Source organism: Neodiprion pinetum, chromosome 5 (genome assembly GCF_021155775.2).
Source record: "Neodiprion pinetum isolate iyNeoPine1 chromosome 5, iyNeoPine1.2, whole genome shotgun sequence".
NCBI lineage: Eukaryota > Metazoa > Arthropoda > Insecta > Hymenoptera > Diprionidae > Neodiprion > Neodiprion pinetum.
The window spans coordinates 1,572,868-1,594,939 of record NC_060236.1 but is presented as its reverse complement, the minus strand read 5'-3'; the positions used below and the strand labels follow the sequence as shown (position 1 = coordinate 1,594,939).

General features: G+C 45.9%; 1 protein-coding gene and 1 long non-coding RNA gene across 2 annotated transcripts in view; one reads left to right on the top strand and one right to left on the bottom strand.

Moving 5' to 3' along the window:
* Positions 1–22,072, bottom strand: part of LOC124219881 (mucin-19) — a 267,722-nt gene that overhangs the window by 50,676 nt on the left and 194,974 nt on the right. Inside the window, exon 5 of the mRNA XM_069136456.1 lies at positions 17,913–17,959. Coding sequence (XP_068992557.1) covers positions 17,913–17,959 — 47 coding nt within the window. The remainder of the gene's footprint in view (positions 1–17,912; positions 17,960–22,072) is intronic.
* Positions 1–22,072, top strand: part of LOC124219901 (uncharacterized) — a 119,883-nt gene that overhangs the window by 58,724 nt on the left and 39,087 nt on the right. The window lies entirely within an intron of this gene.

Sequence of the window (22,072 nt, the reverse complement as noted above, 5' to 3'; positions counted from 1 at the left end):
ATTTCGACTTACTCGTCTTCCAAATCAGCTCCAAATAATTCCCTAATTTTTTCAGATTTTTAGCTCAACTCTAATCCGTGCCCCAAAGAGGGTGGATTCCATTCAACTCTTTCAGGGGCACGTCAAATCTACCGAACGGATTCAGATGAAATTTGATTGGGAGGGGTTTCTCGGGTCGCTGATTAGGAATCTAAACTCAATGTTACAAAATTCAAAATGGTGGATCGAATATGGCAATATCGAGTGACTTTTGGGATTTTAGTCCAACAAATCGGATCCGCCACTTTGAATACTCAAATTTTGAGTTCAGATTCGTATAGTTAGCGATCCAAAAAACCCCCCTATACCAAATTCGATCTAAATCTGTTCATAAAATTTGATGCCTCCCCGAAAGGGTTGAATCCGAAAATCCGCCCTCTTTGGGACACGGGTTAGAGTTGAGATAAAAATTTGAAAAAAGTAGGTAATTTTTTTTTTTCAATTACTTGAAGCCGATTTCCAGGGTGAGCCGGTCAAAATTCAAAAATGATCTTTTCAAGGAGCACCCTAATATTGTTATAAATATATCACGTGCGTAAAAATATCACGTGCAGGTCGCGGAGAAGGAGTTGTCCGATTTAAATAAAGGAAAATGCTTTTGCAATTGTCTTCACGGGGAGTGAAATATTCAGGAAGATCGTTTCCCATGTGACCGGTAGCATCCTGCCCTTGTACATTACAGTACCTACCCTCTGTACCCCTCGTGTATTATAGCGATTCGGGGAAAGCAAAAATGCGAAACTTTTAATTCACCTCATTAATACGTATCCCTCCAGTTCTGTCTCTCTTTTTCTCTCATCTCCTCCCTTGGCTCTCCCTAATTTTTTTATGATCGTGGACAGGCTCTCTCGGCATTCATGACAGTTTGTCGTTTCTTCTGTTATTTTCTTTTTTTCAAAACCTATTCCAAGGAACTTCTCTTGTAGCTTGGAGAAATTTTTATCGCTTTTTCTAAGGGCAATCCGTTCGGTTTCAATATGGATACGTTGATAATTGAGGGGCTGCAGGTAGCCGCAGGTGGCTAAGTATTTCCCCTTGGTTTCTCATTTATTTCTCCAACAGCGCTTGGAGCTGAGACGGCAACTTGTTAAATAGCCATGAATCAGTTTATTTGAGGCGTATAGATGTACGTATAGTATATACATATATACCTATATGTTGAATCCATCAACGCTCTGGCTTGTCTCAATCAATTTCATAGATTTTTTTTTTCACTTCTTTTTCTTTTTCTTCTTTTACTCGCGGTCTTTCGGGAAAACGGGCCGCAAGCGGTAAGGGAGAATGAGAACAAGTCGGAGGGGAGGAGGCGGAGCGAATCTTTACCGTAAAGATTGATGTAGGGTAACGTTAACTATTCCCAACGGAACGATTTATCACGTCACTAATTCTGACGTCAAGTCGTATTATGCAAATATACGAATCGTTCAAAAAAATATTTATACTCGTCTTAAGAGGATTAGAAGAAATGAGGGTAAAAAATAATACTAGAATATCATTTTTTTTTTAAAGGAGTCGAGTCGTGATACTCGCAAAATCCTGACTCCTAGTTTCCACTGCCGAATAAACTAGAGAAAAATATTAGAAAAAAAAAAAAAAATAAAATAATAAATAAATACAGACACGCAACGACGAAGAGGGAAATATTTTCGCTCGGAATCGCATTCATTAGTTAATTACGATTAGCAGCGCTACCGACGAAAGAACAAAGTACCTATGGACAGAAGGTATACAAGCGAAAGGTAATGGCGGTGGGGGAATTTGAATAGAAATTAAAAATTCAGGCGCGTTGCATACATGCATAGATAATGGATACCCTGACGAAGGAATAAGAACGTCTCGCGGTAATAAAAAACTGTCACGTAGCCGGGCTGCGGCTCGAGCATGGCAAGGTAACAGAGAGGGGGTGGAGGGGGCCGAAGAAGGGAAAGAATACTGATTAATTATTCAATCTGGGTCGAGTGATTAGCATGCGGCAACGGCGGCGTCGGCCCTCTAAATAATGTAACGCACAGCGCCGCGACGCCCCGACGACCTGTAAGACGCAACCGCGACGCGGTTTCGTCGACGTCAACGAGCAGACAATAATCCGCTCGCTCCTCGGGTTCGCCAGGAATGACGAAACAAACAGGGATGTAAGATAGAAAATAATACGGGATAAGCGAATTTTTGGCGATCGGAATTCGAGGCAGTTATGTATAATCGCGGAATACTCGCAAAGCTCGCTTCTCGCTTTTCGCGGTTTTTTGCGAGGCCCCGTCACGTCGGACTGAAAGAAATCTTAATTAACGAGGCCATTGTTCTTACTCGAAGTAACGGAACGTCGGCTGCTTCTGGCTTTGCAGACGCTCTGTCCGCTCTTGCGTCTTTGCTTGCGGAATAATATCGCCACTTCTTTGTCTTACGGGGTAGAGAAAAAATTGGTGCAAATTGTGATATCTTCTCTTTGGATTTTATTTCTTTACATACGTATAGAGGAGGGTGGTTCTTAAAAGGGTCATTTTTGAATTTTGACTGCGTCGCCCCCCAATTCGGCTACACAGAATTCAAAAAAAATTTCCTCATTTTTTTTAGAGTCTTACTCAACTCTAAACCGTGCCCCAAAGAGGGTGGATTTTCGGATTCAACCCTTTCAGGGGCGCATCAAATCTACCGAACGCATTCAAATGAAATTTGGTATAGGGTGTTTTTTGGTTAAAAATTTGAAAATTCAAACTGCCGGATCCAATATGATGGACCAGAATCCCAAAGGTCACTTGATATTGCCATATTGGATCCGCCGTTTTCAATTTTGTAATTTCGAGTTGAAATTTGTAATCAGTGACCTCGAAAACCTGCGGGTACCGAGTTTTATCGAAATCAAATGACCTTTTGGATTTCGCTTCGTCATATTGTATCCGCCATTTTGAATTTTGAATTTTTAAGTTTCAATTCGTAATCAGTGATCCAAGAAATCTCCCTATACCCAATTTCATCTAAATCCGTTTCGTATATTTCATGTGCCCCTGAAGGGCTTGAATGGAATCCAGCGTCTTTGAGGCACGTGTTAAAGTTGAGATAAAAATGAAAAAAAATTAGGGAATTATTTTTAAATTATTTGGAGCTGATTTGGGGAGCGAGCCGGTCGAAATTCAAAAATTAACTTTTTAAGGACCACCCTAGCACATAGATATTGTATTCAGCAATTACACGCTTACATTTGCGTCTAATCATCGTATGTATTACGAAAATTTATATCCGGTGAAAGATTGATCGGTATAATTTTGACACAGTTGGCTCTGATCATAATCGAGAAAGCGTGGCCAGCTTATACCGAGTCGGGGAAATCAGGATTGATTTAATTAACACCGAAGTAAAATTTTCCCCGTTAATTAGAGAGAAAGTTGTAATTTTTCAAACTGCCTATACTTGAATCGAGAACCGCCCTCTTTCCTACTCTCCCTGCTTTCCTTACATACTATACTATACTATGTATATATATATATGTATATATATATATATATATATTGAGCGGCATGAAACGGAGAATGGTGAAATGGAATCGCGGAGGAGTGAACTGACTGAAAACAGTTTCCTGTGCTGCATTCTGCGGGAATCGCAGCTCTCGGCTAGCAGCTACGCTGTATAAAGCCAGGATCCGGACTTAAGGCGTCCTCCGTGAAAGCTCTCTCTGGAGGCTGAAGGCGACGCCGCCACCTATCCCGGTTCGCTGAGCGCCGGGGTAGTTTAAGAGTAAGAGAAAATGGCTGGATGGGGCTCAGTGCCGGGGCGAGAGGGGGGGGGGGGGGGGGTGGCGGTGGGGGAGGAGGAGGAGTTGAGCGTGTTGGAGTGTAAGTGCTAAGATCTGCGAGTGCATTAACATGCCCCGGAGGCAGGCTGAATACAACCCTTCTTACAGCCGGAGAGCTCAAGCTTAGACCGCCGTGGGCAGAAGGGACCCGGGATTTCTACTTAATTATATTAAAAATGTTTTATCCCCGAGCCTTTATTCTCGAACACCGCGCCGCCACCGCAAAAAGACCACGCTTCCAACCTGGATGGATAAAATCTCCCAAACCACAGCGTTGGATGGTCTTGTATTACAGGAGGCAGCGGCTGGTTGCCTTGTTTCGACCCTAATTTTCATCCAACGTCGGATTTTCCGTATCTGGCTTTCCAATTTTCACTTTTAATGCTCGATTCATCTTGAATCGTGATACGAGTACGAAAATACAAACGTTATTCTGCTCACAGTTCGATCTTGAGCTCTTATGCGCTATTTAACTTACAGTGCACTTTAATATTACGTTATGTAACAAGGGAATAAAGTCGAAGATTATTCCGGCCGGTGGGTTTACTGCCCGAGAGAAACATGCTAATTTGGATTTGCGGGAAATATCATCTCATATTTCCTATAAATGTGTTGAGTGGAAATGATACGCTACTTTCGTCCCGATTTTCAGTTAATTAAAGTTAACGTTATTAGTTCAGTCGGGAACAAAGGCTTCACTTTCGAGTCTCAAAGTTTTTTCTCACTCACGAAAGTTCAAGCGTCGAAAATCATTCCTGACAATTGACCCTCTGAGAATAAACAGAAGATCTGTCAGACCCTGTCCTCAAGTTTTGATTTGCTCACTATTTAACCATAATTTTCTTCAAACCTTTACCCAAATGATTGAAAAATTTCTGAAGAGGCGTTCGAACTACGTGGATTAATCCTACAATATTTGAGGAATATCAAAGAATTTTTTCAAGTCGAGTAGTTCTGAAATGGTAGACGGTGAAAAAAGCACACAATCTCACAGACCCGGAATGTCTACTCGATGATCGAACAATTACGTGCGTCACTCCGAAGGTTAAAGTCTCTCGGTCCTCTGACTCGACGAGTGTTTCGATACTTTGATCGATCCTGTCTGTACACATAGGTGTAATAAAAGGTAGTAATCGGGTGGCTTTACAGAGCGATAAAAAGGCCGTTTGGACGACGGGGAAACGGGGGTGGCTGCGTTATCCTGACACACACACACACACACACGTGTATATATATTTAGAGAGAGAGAGAGAGAGTGTTGGTTGGGCCGACTGCCCTCTGGCTGCCCTCTGACCGTGGCTGCTATCTCCACTCCCTCATTCCCACCTCGTGTAACGCTCTCGCGGCACAAAGCTCTTGATGGATGGATGACCACCGGCCGGCCCGTCGCGATGAACCCACCGAGTGACCACCTGTTGAGGGCCGCACGCATGCACGCGCACCTGCACCACCTACCCGCCCCTAGCAGGGCGTAGGTGTAGGTGTGGGTGTAGGGCCACTTTTACAGAGAGTCAAAACTAGCCAGCGTCCGGCACCGTCCCCCGATTTTATTGGCTTTCGATAAAGTTTTACCGTGCGGATTTATGATAGCGGGTGCCTCGGTTTTTTTCATGATTAAAAATTGCACCACGCGTCATCCCTTGGAGTTCCTCCCTCGCATACGTTCATCGATTTCCAATCTGATCGGTGCTCGGGTAATTAGATGACCGTTGAACCAACTCCTAGGTATACGTGAAATCCGATTCCTCGCTACATGCATCCGCGTATATCAATTTTTTGATTTCTCCGGTACCCCAGCGACGATTCGTTAAAAACACCGATTTGCTACGAATCCTCCACAGCAGTCATGTATTTTTCGTTCGCGTTTTGACGAATCGAGCTTATTCATCTCCGAGCGTTAATCAGCAGGTATGTATGTGTCTATCGGTTCAAACGGTTTGTTTACGTCGAGATAGCGACGGGGTGAAGTCGAGCTTCGATAAATCGAGTCTACGTCACGTCGCGCACTGTCTAACTGTGGGCAGTTAGACGTATACGTATCTACGTATATAACGTATATGTATACACATACGGTACAGCTCGATAACCGGCGTCAACTGCGTTTCATCATCCCGTCGGTCTACACGCCGCGAGCTACTCAACCGGAGATAAAGCGATCGTGAAATATAAAAACCAGGGGGGCAAATAATCGCCCCTGTCGCTCTACGATGTACCGGAGTGAAGCTCGTTGCTCTCGTTGCAGTGCCAGAACGGGGAATCATCAGAGACAGGAGAGCATCGAGCGGTTAACGACAAAGAAGAAGAGAGAGAGAAAAACAAAAAGAAAAAATAAACCTCCCTTGTTCGACGCAATTGATGAGGATCGAGGACTGCAACGCAGCGTGGTAGCGGGGAGGAAAAAAGTTAAAACGGTTTTCGCGTTCGTTTCGATTTCGTTCATTTAAGCTCGGCACTATAACAGTCTATCAAACGTGTTACGATTTATAATTAATAGCGAGAAAGATGTAGTGGAAGTGAGGGATGAAGGTGACGAATAAAAATTCAAACTGTATATTAGGTTGGTCCTTGTTTAAGGTGTTTACGAAATTTTTACACTCCATCCTTCAAATCAACGTGAAATAATTCAATAACAATTGTCCAATTTTTTCAAATTTTTACCTCAACTCTAAGATAGTTGACGTAATCATTGCCGTAAGAAACTTCGGCGACAAAGCGGACTATCTTAGAGTTGAGATAAAAATGTGAAAAAAATTAGACAGTTGTTTTCTGAATTATTTGAAGTCCATTTGGGGGGGTAGGGTGGAAAAAACTCGTCAACACCCTAAATAACGATCGCCTTAACGTATATGCATATTGGAGAGATGCAACACGATATTTATGCACAGCTAGGCGAGCTAGGGTATAGCTTATAGGTCGTATACTCGAGAGCTTCGGTACATAACCTTCGCCCTCGAATCAGCTGTCATCGCAGCAATGCTCAATCTTACATGTCGACGACGGCTCCGAGTATGAGGCGAGGGTGGCGGTGGTGAGCCTCGGGGAACCCAGAAGGTTCGCCGGGTCGCGGGGTGGGTTTATCCTGAAATCGGAATGTATAATGGACGGGACGATCTCGGGTTACTAATAAGCATCGACTAAGCGAGCTGCTAGTCTCTCGTCTTCTCAGCCCTTTGTGACGTCTTCGTGTCGTACAGTGTTTCGTACGGTAGCTCGAGAGCAATTTCCGTCCGGAGGCTGCGTACGAGTTGTACGAGGTATACCTTCGACGAGAAAATGGTCTCCCGATTCCACCACCACCACCACTCCCCACCGCCGCACGTGTCTAAACTTGATGGATTGTACCTTGATGAGATAGTAACCCACCCCTAACCTCCCCCCATTTCTATTGACGGTAGAGTTGCGGTGGGTAAAAACTGATCGCTCAACAATTTACACTCAACTACCGAATGGATTTAGTTCAACTCTACTCTGTGCAACGTGAGAAGAAATCGTGACCCGGTTACTCTCGCGATCAGTTAGTCGAGTTGAGCGAATGGGATAAGTATTAGGGATGAGTCGTGCGGTATTGACTAGAGTTTAAAAACTTTGGCACCGAATGGTTCGTTGTTTGTTTGTTTTTTTTTTTTTTTTTTTTTTTATGCTTCTTAGATTTAGCTAATGACAGAGTCGACTCGCGAGTCAAGCATTCACCACCTCGGCAGCTTCGCGTACATCTTGCCACAGGTCCGCAGTTTCGTTTCTAGAGCACTTGAACTGCCTGCAGATGATGGGAACTTGAATCCGTTAATTGGTGTACGTTGTGTACCTTTTTTCGTCGTGATATATTTTTCTCTTTCACTCAGTGCCGAGGGGGGAGTTTGTTTTTTTATTTTTTTCATTTTTATTTTTAATATGTATTAAATTAGCGGACAGCCGCTGTTGAGTTTACGTTGGGAAAGGAGGAGAACGACGACGACGACGACGGAGCGAGAGAGCGAGAGAGAGAGAGAGAGGAAGATGAGAAACTGGTTCGTCCGAAGAAGTTTCTCCCTGCTGTCGGGGTTGGTTGGTATATGCCAGAGCATTCCGGTCAATTTCTCGAGCTTGTTTTTTCCCAGTTTTCATCTTCCCCGGGGCTCTCTCTTTCTCTCTCTCTCTCTCTCTCTCTCTCTCTCTCTCTCTCTCTCTCTCTCTCTCTCTCTCTCTCTCTCTCTCTCTCTCTCTCTCTCTCTCTCTCTCTCTCTCTCTCTCTCTCTCTCTCTCTCTGTCTGACTTTACTCACCGATCCCATCGCCGTTGGCTCGCGCAGTTTTCATCCAACCTACCTTTGAGCTTTCATATTAATCTTGAATGGCCGGATTTATGACGCGTTAAAACATCCGCGGTTACTTTGATTTTATCTTGAATTTATGCCGGAGAGAGCACGTGGAGCGAGTGACTTCGGACTGGGTATTTCTTTTATTTATTTATTTTTTTTCCCTCCGCCGGAGCTTTTGCCGCCGTGAGCAAGCAGCCTCGACACGATATTTAAACGAATTAAACGAGTAACGAGTGGCCCTCGAGGGGAGTAATTGGTGCCCGTCTACGTGCACGAGGCCACTCGAAGGCGAGGTTGGAGGGAAAAAAAATCCGAAACGGGGATCGGAGAGGCACGATAAGAGAAAGAGAAAACCGTCGGAGCTGGCAGCGAACGGTTACAGTATGACCAATATTTGAAATACTTATTGGTATTCATCGGGACCGGAGGCGAACCTCGCGGAGCGTTTAATATTTTCCTGTTGAATATTCCCCGAATAGCCCTCGATATTGAATTGGCTCCTGCCTAATTGTAACCTTGCTCACTCGAGCCCCATTCAGACGTAAACGGTATTTGCATAATTCTTACATTGAATTTTGTGTAATTGATTTTCCCAGCGATTTTTTTCGATGATCCGACGAATTGTTCGGTCTAGCCCGCCGATGATATCATCCTCTGGATACATCTCTTGAAGAGACCTTCGGAGCTTAAAGCATTGATGAAATTACCGACGGGTAATGAGTTTAGCGGGAGGGATAGACGAGATGAGAGGTCTCTCTTCCTCTCTTCCTCTATTCCTCCCGTTCTCTGAGCTTGGATCACCCCCTACCTCGTCCCCCTTCTACCCACCGCTCTCCTCTCTTCTCATCTACGTCTCTCTTCTATCAGAAGCTTCGGGGTTACCGGTGATGTAGGCTTCAGCATCCGACATTTATTCAATCATTCAAATTATCCCAATACCAAGAATTCCCCGTCCTCAGATCTAACGACGGACGGATGGTTCGTTCCTGACGGTTATACGAGTAACTCGTACCTACCTACCTACCTACCTACAATTTCACACTACCTAACTTTTCGGGTTAAACGTTTCGAAAATTTCATCCGGCATCGCCTCCGGGCATAACGTGCTGCCGTAAAGGATCCAGCTATACTCAGATAGACCGGACTTTCAGGCTCACACCTTTGTTGTATGTTATACTCTCTAAACAGATGAAGAAAAAAACTCGTCTCGCCCGAGCAGTCGAGCTTTTCCAAAAGTTTTCTTAAGCCGTAATACACGATGCGTGGTTTCGCGTATTTTTATCATTCAAAAAACAGATTTTCATCCCATCAGCTGCCATCGTTTTTTTTTTTGTTTTTTTTTTTTTTTTGCCCAACGGAGCACATTTCTCGCAGTTGATATATACGCTTGTTTGTTTGAAACATTAATTAATTACGCTGTTCGTAAATTATGTGAGTAGTTATTTTTTTTTTTTTTACACGAGAAATACCTACGACATTTTTTTGAAATATGAACGAGACTTGGAGGAAATTGGAGGACATTTTGTTGTCAATTTCTTTTCTTTTTCTTGATCATCATCGAGTTGAGCCAAGCAGCTCGGAAGCTAATTTATATATCGCTTTACAAATGACATTTGGCAGAGTTGACGGAAGAAATTTTGTACTAATTCGAGTTAAGTTCCTTACGAATTTTCATGAATGTCCCCAGAGTGGCGACGCCACTGCCGTTCTTCCTTATCTCTGGCTGTCTACCTCCCTTCATCAACATATGTTCTCGTCAGCTGTGCTTTGTTTCTGGAATAAGAGCTTATTACGGATGCAAAACTGGCCATTCATATTCAAAATTTTATATCTCGCCCGTTTGAGGGGACTAATTTATTCGGGTTCGATCCAAGCAGCGACAAATTCACCGGATTTCATCAGAAGAACGCTGGCGCGGCCCGCCAGTTGGATAATTTTTTCCATTTCATCTCCCTCTCCCTCCTTCCTCTCCCTCCTCCCGTACCATTCATTTCATATTTCCCCATCTCTTCGTGTTACGGCAAAATGCAACGGGGGTTCAAAAACATGACCGTATTTTTCCACGCCGATCAAACCTCGCTTTCGGTATCGCCGTACATGCACGGTATATTTAGGGTATTCTACAATCGGCTACCGTGGCGGGTATCCACCTGCGGGTTCGCCTCGCCTCGCCTCGCCTCGTCGAAGAGATAATCATATTAGCCGCGCTATAACTTGTCTATGCATAAGCATAATACCTAGTGCAGCCGGGATCCTAGCCAGGATACCACCGCCCACACCTTATACACCGTCCTCCTAGCCGTCCCGTATATTTTACGCTCTGGTTCTGGATGTGCTGCAGCCGCCTCGGGAGCCGTTCGAGGCGATGCGGGTTTCGGCTGAGAGCGAGCGAGCTGGCGAACAACCGGCTCGAGGGTGCAACGTACCACGTTAATCAGGGTAATTGAATTAAGCACACGCGACTGTTGTAATTATGACTATTTATAATGATTCTACATGCCTCCTTCCCCTCCCACATCTACGTGTCCCCCTGTATTAGCCATCGGGCCGATGTGCGACGACGCAGCGCTTGCTCTTCTCCCCAATAATCAATTTACGCATCCTCGTTCGATAGTTGACACCAAGAAAAGAAATTCTCATAACGTGGGCAAAGTCTAGTTCACATTTTTCTATGATCGAAGGGTCGTTTTTCTACTATCTGCAACGAGGTCTGAGCCTGCGAAGAGGGGTGTTTATGAAGAAGATGAGAGAGAAAAAATAAAAAGGAGATTTATATGGGGGAAAAAGAGCCTCAGTCAAGTGGTTGGGCTCGTCTCGATTCCAAACAGCCGCTCGGCACCAACGGAGAAATCCGTTCTGCGAAAGGCGATCCGCGGTGAGGGTGAGAGTCGGGTTAAACCTTTAACGGAAGACGTCAAGTGTGTTGTGGCGGTTTCCGTTGGAGCAGACAGGAGAGAGCTGGGGTTCGGAGTGGCAAGGTCTTGAGGGAAGAAGAATAAGCCACGACACGCCGGGGCGGTTCCTCCGAGACTCTGATAAGCGTGTTATGCTATGGTTTGTATATCTCCACACGAGAAGGTGATATGAATGTGAGGTAAACTTTTGGAAATGTTGCTTCTTGAATGGCGAAAAAGGAGCGGAAGATACACGAGTACTGCTCGCACAGGTCTGCAAACGATAATATTTTTTTTCAACTGCATGGGATGTATTTTGGTAAGTGTTGTGTTTTCGAGTGCGCTGAATCCAATAATGACTTCCATTCAACTCCATCGCGTACAACAGGCTTGCAAAATACAATGTGCTTGGATAAATAAAAGCAAAACAATAATGAAAAGACTACCATTTTATTACAATAAACTAAACAATGTTTCTTATAAAATTAAACAAGCAATTTCTTTAAGGAATGTATTCAATATTCCATCTTCATTCTTTTCGCATATGAAACCTTTTCTTCTTCTCTTTGATGCACCTCCGAACACGCTTCAGCTTTCCATTTTCTCTTTCCCTCTTCGTATTTATTCTCGAGTCTCACTATAATACATATCAAATGGAACTAAGAAATCACTTTTGCATAGAATTTTTAGAATCAAGAATATGATACGAGATTTCGAGTTAAACGGGAGTTTCATTCTAAATGAAACTACAAATACGAGTTCAAGGAAGAACCTGACGTGATGGAACTTTCATGAGAGAAAACCTAAAAGAAACGGTGTAAAAAAGCCTGTGCAGATTTTTCGTTGCAGACCTGTGTCGTCAGAGATCGAAAGGTAACGAAGCTAGGTATTCAACTAATTGTAAGTGCGAGAATGAAAGGAGGGAGTGTGCAGAGAACGAGCCGAAGGGTCGGATGATCCGGAGTTGTTGGCGGCATCGCCGGGCCCTCTCGCGTCTTTACACCTTCCTTTACATCCCTCCGCATCAGAAGTCGTACTTCATTAAGTTGGTAACACTTCTTCCTCCTCGACGATCCCAGGCCTCTCTTATTCCTCCTTCCGTCTTGTCCCGCACGTCGCCCACCGCACTGTGCCGAGCCTCTCGCCAGAGAGTAAGATTAATTGCATTCCGGGGAGAGAGGAGGCGTATTTTAAACCAAACCACCAGCCGCGCCAGCCATGCCTAAGAGTGAGAGACGAGAGACGAGAGCGGGAGTCCTGCCACTGATGGAAGAGAGAGACTTCAGGCTGCCTGGGACTCTCGAAGATGGGGAAGACAGCGCCTCAGGCCTTGTTGTATTTATCATATAATTACCATAATAGAGCCCATTCTACCCTCCCACCCACCCCCACTCGCGTTATCTCCTCACCCTCCCCCCACCTCCGCCCTCAAGCCAACCGCAAATTGGAAACTTTTGAATATATTTTCGCCGATGGTTTCACCTGCAGTTTCGTATCTGAGAACGAGGCGAGTTACTCGACCGTCAAAATATCTCACCAGTGGACCCGGTACGATGCCAGGACCTTTTCCACCCCTCAGTGCGTCGCTGCTCTTTGGGGCTGGATTGCGTGCGTGAGAGACGCGCTCTCTTTCTCTCTCTCTCTCTATCTCTCCCTCTTCTATCGCGTCAAAGGAGCTATTTCTGTGATGAAAGTTTCAACCAGTTCTATTCTACCGATCCTTCCTAGGCACGAATGTCGGGGTGACGTCGGATAGAGCGTCAAACAGCACGGGGCGGGTGGAGAATGGGCGCAATTTATATCCGATAGAACGTTTGCGAATCTATTTCCCTACGCCTATTTCAAGGTGGGATCACTATACTTTCGAGTCTGTTTATACCGCATACATACCTATATACGTACCTTGCACCACGCGAGTTCGAACTCCTATACACGTTCTATTTGTTGAAGGAAAATTGTTCCGGATCTAGGCGGAACTCTCGAGTCGTTACGAAACTTGCCTTTCCTGGATTTCACATTCACTTTGGTGGTGTGTTCCAACAGTTTCCAAAATTTTTTGATTCTTTTTCTTACAGCGGATTTATATCTACGACGAATAAGAAGGACACGATGTCAGAGTGCAAAAATAATTGTCCAAATTATCTGGAGAAATTAAAGCCCGAAAGTTAATCCGCCAATTTACCAACCCAAGGGCAGGTTCATCAGACACTGGGAGTGATGAGGATGATACATTACAGCTGCAACGTCTTTGAAATATCGTTGGCGTCAGGTATGAGATACGCGTCTGGTGAGGTTTTGAAAATGGGGAGAAGGTTATTAAGGCCGTTGGAACGGGGGTGGGGGCGACGCGGAGGGGTTGGAAACGAGGAAGATATCGCCGTGCCGCTTCTGACCTCCTCTCGATGTGCAGCATCGTGGAAAGATATTGCAGCTAAACACTTTGGTTCTTTGATGCCGCCTCCCCCCTCCTTCCCAGTTAGCCAGATAATTAGCGTAAAGGTTCATTCTGGAGGAGAAGATCTAGCCGACGTTACCTACACCAGCCGGCTACGCTCTTCGACCAGCAAACACGTTTCGCGATATCGCTGCGGGCAAAGCAGATACGGGCACTCAGCATTTTCCGGCCCGAATTCACCGCGTGCCATTACGTTTTGGGGGTTTGAGTCTAAGAAACCGCCGAAGAATCTACCACGTCGAGGAGATCGCGTTTACAGGATAAACACTCGAGGTGGGTGTCGAGTACTCGGAACGAGGACGTGGACGAGGGTGTTAAGTGTCGCGGGCGCGATGCGTGTAAAAACGTATAAATTGCGCGTAAATAATTATATTTGCATATTCATTAAAAAGTAAATATTTAACTTAGGTACCGAGGGTGGAAGGGCAGCCAGAGAGAGAGAGACCAAGTGTGAAGTGAAACGTACCCCTTCTGCGGCCCGATACCCGCCCGGACACATCACCCTGCGCCACGCAGCGTTGCCTGGAGAGAGAAAGGGTGAATATATCGTCCGGTGGTGGTCAGAAATTTTAGCTTAATTTTACTTAACTACGGTACCAGAGCTTGCAGCCCGGCTGCCAGGAGGGGCTGGGAGAGTGTTATTTTTGTAATTCCAACTGCCTACTACACTCCCCGAAACCTCCTACGCCGTACCCCAACGTCTATCCACTTCCGCAAACCCCTGACGCTTGCCACTGAATTCGCAGTTTGCTCGCGGTTGGCTACTCGGCTCTGTATGTACAACAAAAGACCGTTTACAGCTGCGTAAATGACTCCAGAATAATTCCACCGGCTGGCAGCTTTCTCCTGTTTGCGACACAATTCTGTGTTTGAACGTTGTGTTTTTTCTCCTGCAACCCGGCTTAAGGACGGCGGGGGCTTAAGGGGGGTTACAGTTTGGACGGTATAAAAAAATACCTATTTTTAGGAGTTCTTTTTTTAAAGCAAACAAAGCCCTTGAACTCAAATTGTTCCAAATTGTTACGTTTTATAAAAAAAAAAAAAAAATTATTATGATTTTAAACCGTTCAAGCTAGCCCCCACCCTTAATGCAAAGTGACAAGACGACTGGTTTGACTAAAAAATCAAACATATTTTCTCAAAGTGTATTCTGCTCTCCGCTTCGATCTGAGACCAAAGTGTATTGGGACGTGGACGCGTTACATCGATCAGGCTCTGACGATGATGCCAAGCTATTCACCCCGAGGAACACCTGAGTCTAGTCCCTTAGACGGTGGCGAGAGACGGAGAGAGAGCGAGTCGTTTTCGGGCACGCATCAACCAACCCCGATCCAGGGATATAAGGTGGGTGTCTATGTGGGGTAGGGGTTGGTGTATTACCGGGCTGAATTATACCGCGTTAACCACAAAAATACTTTCCCACAAGGCTGCAGTACCGTCTCCGGGTTTTTTCTCGATTATTTTGTATGCAGGCACGCGAGCCGCGAAACCACCGGGGACCCGGTAGGCGTTTTAAATTTATAACACCGAGGCGCATGTTGTTTCTCGGGCTTTAAAATTACGCTTCGTTATTATATACCGTGGATGGTTTAAGGTTGAGCTATAAATTCCTATAACCAACTTCGGTACGCTGCGCTTTTTCATCGGGTTTTTTTTTGTTTTTTGTTTTTTTTTTATAAAATTTTTCCCACTTCACGTGGGAATGGCAAGAATCAACCGTCAGGTGTTCGATAAAAGATGGATGGCCTCATACCCGAGGCGGTGTCGATCTGTCTCCGTACGGCTGACGGTGGCGAAGATGAAACGGACCCTCGGCGATGATGATCCTTCCCGAAGACGCGGAAGTGCTACGTCTGGTACACGTAGGTAGTCGCTGATGGTCAGTATGATAGGAGAACTGTTCTCGGTTTTACGATACCAACGGCAAAGGGCTGCGGCACGAGGGTTGCGGATCCCTCGGCATTTCGCGCGTCATTTTACCTACCTCTTTGGCTCGGGGGGTATATCCTTAATAAAAATCCCAATCTAAACAAGCTTAATTTACGTCCGCCACATAATTACCTGCAGCCCCGGAGGCTCTACCGCTTCTCTTGAGCGCGGAACCCACTCGGCTGCGGAGGTTTTGACGGAACCCGAGAACGAGAGAGAGGGAGAGAGAGAGAGGGATAGAGGGATCCCCGTCCCTCTGAAAAATCTAAGAGGCGCAAGGCATTAAAAGGGTTATATAACATTCATTACCTGCGCTGAGGTCAGCCTTTGTTAAATTTCCCTTGGAAGTGTACACTGTATACCAACGTGGTGGTGGTTGACGCTCAACCCACACAGGCTCGCTTCTTAGTCGGGGGCGCAGCCCGTGTCATGTGCGCCCCTTGTCTCTGGGGTGGCGGCGGGCGGGTCACGTGACCGGGCGGTGGGTCAGGTGGGCGGTGGGTCGAAGAGTACAGGGACACGGGGTTCGCGTCCTGATGAAGATGTCGCACACGCCGGGGACTCCGGCCAGATTACCCGGGCCAGGGACCCGGACCCTGGTCAGAGCACATGCTAATTGCTTTATTTGACGTCAAGAAATAATCTACGACTACGGAACACACCGCCCCGGCCATGAGTTCACTCGGAGAGTTGGAATAAATCTAGTCTACCCAAGCTGGGTACTACTCGCTCCTCGTTCTCGCCCACTTACCTACCGCCCCTGAAGCGCTGCTCGACATCTAGAGGTTGTTATCACGCGTCAGAGGGTGAACGGGACTCAAACTACCCGGCAATTATTCTTACGGACTGTGCCGTGGACCGTCAAGAGAACGAACCGATTCCTTTTCATTTTCTAATACCGATCCGGGTGACCAACGCCACCCAAAGTATCCTCCACCTTCAATGGATTTTCTCAGACTCTGACCGCGCCTTGGGTCCCTGAGAAACCATAACTAATGGTCCCACAGTAAATGGTAGGAAAGACCGTTTCAAGGGGAGTGTTTGGATATACGCTGACCCCACCGATAGTATCTACAAATTAACCCAAATGATGTTTATGATTACAATTGAACGGTGAAACTACGTAACGGTGGTGGGTACTTATTGCTGGATGTTTCTTTCCGCAGGGAAATAGCGGCACATCCTGCGGATGCACTAGAGTCAAATATCTAAGCAATCGATTCGTGTATGGACTGATATTACCAGCTGTGAATGACTCGTGTAACTTTGACTCACATCAGCTGAACTTTGTGTACTTGGTCAGTTGAGCGCGAACGACGAATGACTTTGTGCAAATGGTCGAGGTAGTATTTCTTATACCTGTGCAAAAATTTCGAATATCTGGATTGGTTTGAGGTGGAAAGGAGGCTGGAAGGAAAAAGGAGGGGTGGGTCAACGAGGTAATTTTGGGAGAAGTTGGTCCGTGTTCGCGGCGTTGAGGAGAAAAGTCAGAGAGCAGTGCAGCCAATAACCAAATGTATTGATATTCGATAGACGATGCTTGGTAATTTTACGTAGCGCGCGGGGTGCGCACCTTTCGATTTAGGCTTCGGCATCATTAAAAGTTTATAAAGAAGCAGCCGCGTCGACGAGAGAACGGGAGACGGAGAGTACCGACCGCGTGTAGAGTAGCGAAGACGAGAGAGAGAGAGAGAGAGAAAAGACTCTAGCGCAGAGCAGGTACAGACTCCAAGTTTTCTCATGTGCAATGCATAATGAGAAGGAGAAGCAGACGGCGCAAAGGGCCTACAAATGAGCTTCACTTCACTTATATATCAACAAAGTATGTTGAGTAGTCGAGGTGAGGTAAGCAAAATTACGCCCCCGCTGCGCAGGCGAATTCAAATAAAAACACCGTGTGCGAGTGCAATTTTCATCTCCGTGGAACCGAATCATCAGAAGTCGTTATTCTGAATTACCGTAGCTGGCTTTTGCCCGCTGATAAAACACTTGATACCTCGGAATTATTATAGATTTATCAACCCTTCGAGGAGTCGGTGAAAAAGCTGCAGAACCAATCAACTGCTGTAGTTTCTGGCTAATAGCTACGGAGGCGTAGGCCACACGCGATACCGGACGTCCAGCGTGTTGGGTCGATTGCCCTGGTAACTGTAACCCCGACTAACTAACCTGAGGATAAACGGTCTGCCCTTAGCCTAGCTCGGGTTCTCCTTGGCTCGCGCTTTGTTGTTCGATCTGAGTTTGCTCGCCGAATGACCGCGAGACTGGAAAGGCGTTTCACCAAAATCCAAACCATGGTGGTATCCGGTAAAAAATCCGTAACGAATTCCAAGGACATTTTCAGGCCATTCAAGGACGTTGAGGAAAAATAAAAATACACGAATGCAGAGGGGATTTGTCATTTGTCATTGAGGGACGTTTCCAGGACTTCAAGGTCCTTCAGGACCACCGAACACCGTGTAATGCTCAATTCAACCATGCGCAGCCTTTCTATACGTTATCAAAGCTTACCTTGTTCATGATCTGGCGGGGAAAGTCCCGCCGCGCGACGGACAACTCTGAAACAGAAAAGATATTTCTTTGTTAAAATATCCAACGGTGAAAGAGGGATCATATATGTGGCTGTGTCTGTGTGTGGGTGTGTGTATGGGCTGATTAAAATTGTAATTACAGTAAATATTTCGCTCGGCTTTGCACAGACGGGCTGTGTTTCGAGGGGAGATGGACGGGATACGTGGGCTGGTACAAGCGCCCTGCGGTTGGACGCCATCGACTTCGGATTTCCCCAACTCTTCGTCCTCGTTGGAATCTATAATGAAGAACTCGAGCCGCGATATTCTACTCCTCGCATCTAACGGTAGACCCGTGTTTTCACTGGATGATCAGTCATCAAAGGATCCCGAAAATTCATCCTCAAACGGTTTTTCTTAATATGTAGAAAAAATTTCGTATTTAGAGCTAAAAAACCGTAAAAGATGAGGGGGGCCAGGCAACCTGGGTATCCTTGTACATTGCAGATGGGTTCTTTCAGGCTGCATACCACCGAGACTCTGTGGTAACGTGGTACAGGGTAGGGTAATTAATTATTTTGACGTTATCGATACGGGAGAAGCTGCTCGAGCCATAGCGGCTAATTCACGTTACCAAGTCGAGCTGTTTCCATGGAGGCTTGGGAATGAAGGTTCTGCAGTTCCAGAGAAGAGACACGCGCATCAGATTGGCTAAGAATAATTTCCACCAAAGACTGACAACGCTGTTTTCAAAATTGCGTGATCAACGGCTGCACAACCTGGATTAGGATTCATTGATCAACATTTAAGATAAAAAGAATGAAACGACATCTTCCGAGTACTTCTTAACGTCTTCCAGCGAAAGGCATCCCTTGACAAAAAGGGTGGTTTTAAGACACGGATTCATCCGTAGCAGCAGCGACAGTGAAGACGGCATCGGACGCAAGTAAGCCTGGATGTGGAAGTAAGGGTTGGGGTGTACCTCTTCCACCTATCAGTACCTAAGCCAAAGTTTGGAATAATGTTTCGGACAGTGTGTTCGTCTGGGTCGGTTCGCTCGGCCCTCGTCCCCTTACGCGTGTCCGCCGCAGATTCAGACTCCTAATTAAGACAAGGGTGCGAGAGGGGGTTAAAGGGGGCGGGGCGCGGTAGGGAGAGAGACGGATGAATGGTACGAGTCGGGAGAGAGAGAGAGGGAGATAAAGAGAACGATCACTAGGCGGGGGCGGGTACCGCGCAAGAGGGGTAAGCCAAGGCGAAGGGGGCAAAGGAATATTGATCACAAGGACCACCGCAGCCACATTCGTGTCCAGGAGCAGGTCCGCGACGCGGAGGACTTCGGTCGAGTCAGAAATGGAAAACGTCAGACGTCTGAAGCCGGGTTGTGCCGCGCGACACATTCTCGACGTATGTCACCGTACATGCTCTGGAATTTTACTCGATTCGTTGGATTTCGGTTTGGAGATTCTCACGATAAGTCGCGTTTCGTCCAATGTCATTACGGTACAATTACGTCAGTTGAGTCGACGCGTGTTGGGGAAAAAATTACTTACGTGTCGTATGATTGTTATTAACGTGAGGATTCGTTACTCTTTGATATAATCGAGGGCAGGACTGGCGAGTAGGTACGTATCGTAACATCACAACGGGGAGATTTCTACATCCGTACAAGTTGATAGTCTAAGTCATTAGTTGGGCGTGTTGCAGGATGAACGTGATACGTATATGCGATTCCAAGAATGATGTCAGGATTTCCTTATTAATTTTCACCCCGGTGAGGCATTAGCGATTCGCTGGGGGTAACGCTGATATCGCAACGTAACGTAACGCAACGTAATGTAACTCGAGGCAACGTAACGTAACGTAACGTAACGCAATGTAATTATCTCTGGCAATTTGATATCGACCCGACGACGGACCGAAGGATGTGGCATCGGCTGCCGCTTATAAATGTGCCACAGCCCGCGAGATGCGAGAGGATTCAAGGGCGAGGGCTAATCCGAGCAGCCCTTACGCCCGTGGATATAAATTATCTATACTCAAACCAAACTAGCAATTATTTCACCCAATAATATCGGCAAGTTTCACGTCGTTGATTCGTCTCAAATTTAGCACTCGATTTCGAATCAGATATTAGGATGTTTTTTTTTTCCACACTTTCGAGTTTGGCAAAAAGTGAAAATATTTTTTTATTCACTATCAACCGAATTGCCGTGGGAAAGCTTTTTTCCTTTTTAACCTAGACACTTCTTTCTTTTATTATTTATTCTCAAGTCTCAGCATTGGGACTCTGGAAAATGGTGTTCTTAGCGTGAGCAGATTATAGGATACGTATCCGATGGCTTTCGGTGGCGTCCCGAAGAAGGGTTGAAGGAGTAAAATTCTGGGGAAGGATTTTCGGGCTGAGGGGTGACTGGTGGAAAGCTCTTCTCGACTTTTAATTAACCGATACGCCAGACCGTTCGTCCGTTCGTTGGTTGCTGGATTCGTCCACCAAGAGGAGCTGACTGTGAGGTGAATGTGAATTTCTTCTATAAACAGAGCGGCCGAATCGGCGAATAGAATCGCACAATTAAGAAAGGTTCGTGAAGGATTTCGCAGGAAGAAATTTCCTCAGCATTTTACTCGACATCACGTTTTACCGATAAGAGTCTCTCGCCGATCGTCGTCCCTTTGATTTTCCACACGTACAACGATCACGTTATGAAATCCGACCGAACGATGATTCCTCCACGGCTTGTTTTACCAACTGACAAGCTCGCTGCACGCACAGAGCGGCGATGAAAGAGGAGAAAAGAGTGTCGAGGGCTCAAACACTCGACGCGGTCCTCCAGTCTTCCCGACACTTGACACCCTTCTCACACCGGCGGGACCCGATGGAGCAAAGGAAGAAAAAAAAGAACGGACAAAAATAAAGAAAAAAAACAAAAAAAAAAAAAATCGGAGAGGAGAAGAGAACTAAGAATCGAGTGCTGCGTGAGCGACGCGATCATTCCGCACGCGGCATTCAACCCGCGCCATTTCGATAAAAAGAAATCGCACTCACGGCCTCGTTGTTATTCAAGTTTTTATTGCTCCCTGGTCTTAAATTAAACGTGTGATTTCTGGGGAGAATGAAGAGGCATCCCACCCCCACCCCCACACCACGCAGTTCGCTTTCGAATCGTTTGCTCCTTCAGCTTTGCACCGTTTTTAATCACATGCCTCCGCTTAATTTCGCCGTTTTCACCGCCTGTGAACCGGGCTTTAAACGATCCCCCCTGGCGGAGGTGTCAGAAATTCTTCGTAACGCGTTTTAAAATCCACGGTACGTACTTTCTGTGTCTCGCAGTCGCGATGCACTCACGTTAATTACTCGCCGTGGGGTTATGAGCCAATTGCCTCGAGGCGCTTCTTCGTCTCGCGAATAGAGTTCGGAAAAAAAAAAAAAAAATGAAGGAATTATCTCAAGTTTAGAAAATCGAAAATTCGAAAGTCAAAACCCCCCAATGGTAACACGCGTTAATTCATTATATTGATTTATCTCGTTACTTTCGTTGATCAGTTTCGTTCAAAAATCACTTCCACCGTGCTCGGTATCTAAGAAAAGTTGAAAACTCGGGTTTACACCCTGTCGCAACTACTTTTTGCACGTCACTTTAATTAAATCCCGTCGTCATGGTGGTTGGGCTCAATAGTCGACGGTGACGTCGACGAGAAGCGAGAGGGGGTGACGCGTTGCAGGCCACTTTTCCTTGGGTTTTCCCACTGCATCCTCCTCCGCGACTGTCCGCATTTTTTTTTTTTTTTTTTGGTTTTTTTGTTTTTTCGCAAGGGCGTTAATTTCATTAGGCGTTCGCTCGCGCTCGCTGTCGATGTTTTCCTATCTGAATTTCATCCGGGCAACTCTGTTCCCTGCGCTGCTTTCCCTCGCCGTTCCCTTTTTCTCCTTTCTCTTTCTCTATCCTCCGCGTTTCCGTCTCTCAACGCGGAAATTGACCAACTTCGACGCGGCCTATTGTGTTGGTCGCGGTCCGGTCCCAACCGTCTAAACCTGAAATTACACGTCAATGCTTTCGGCCACTTTACATTTTCTGGACTCAACACCCTGTCAATAATTTTGGCTATCAAAGCCAGGCTTGCTACTGGTCGTGATAAAAGTTTTTCAAACCTGTAAAACCG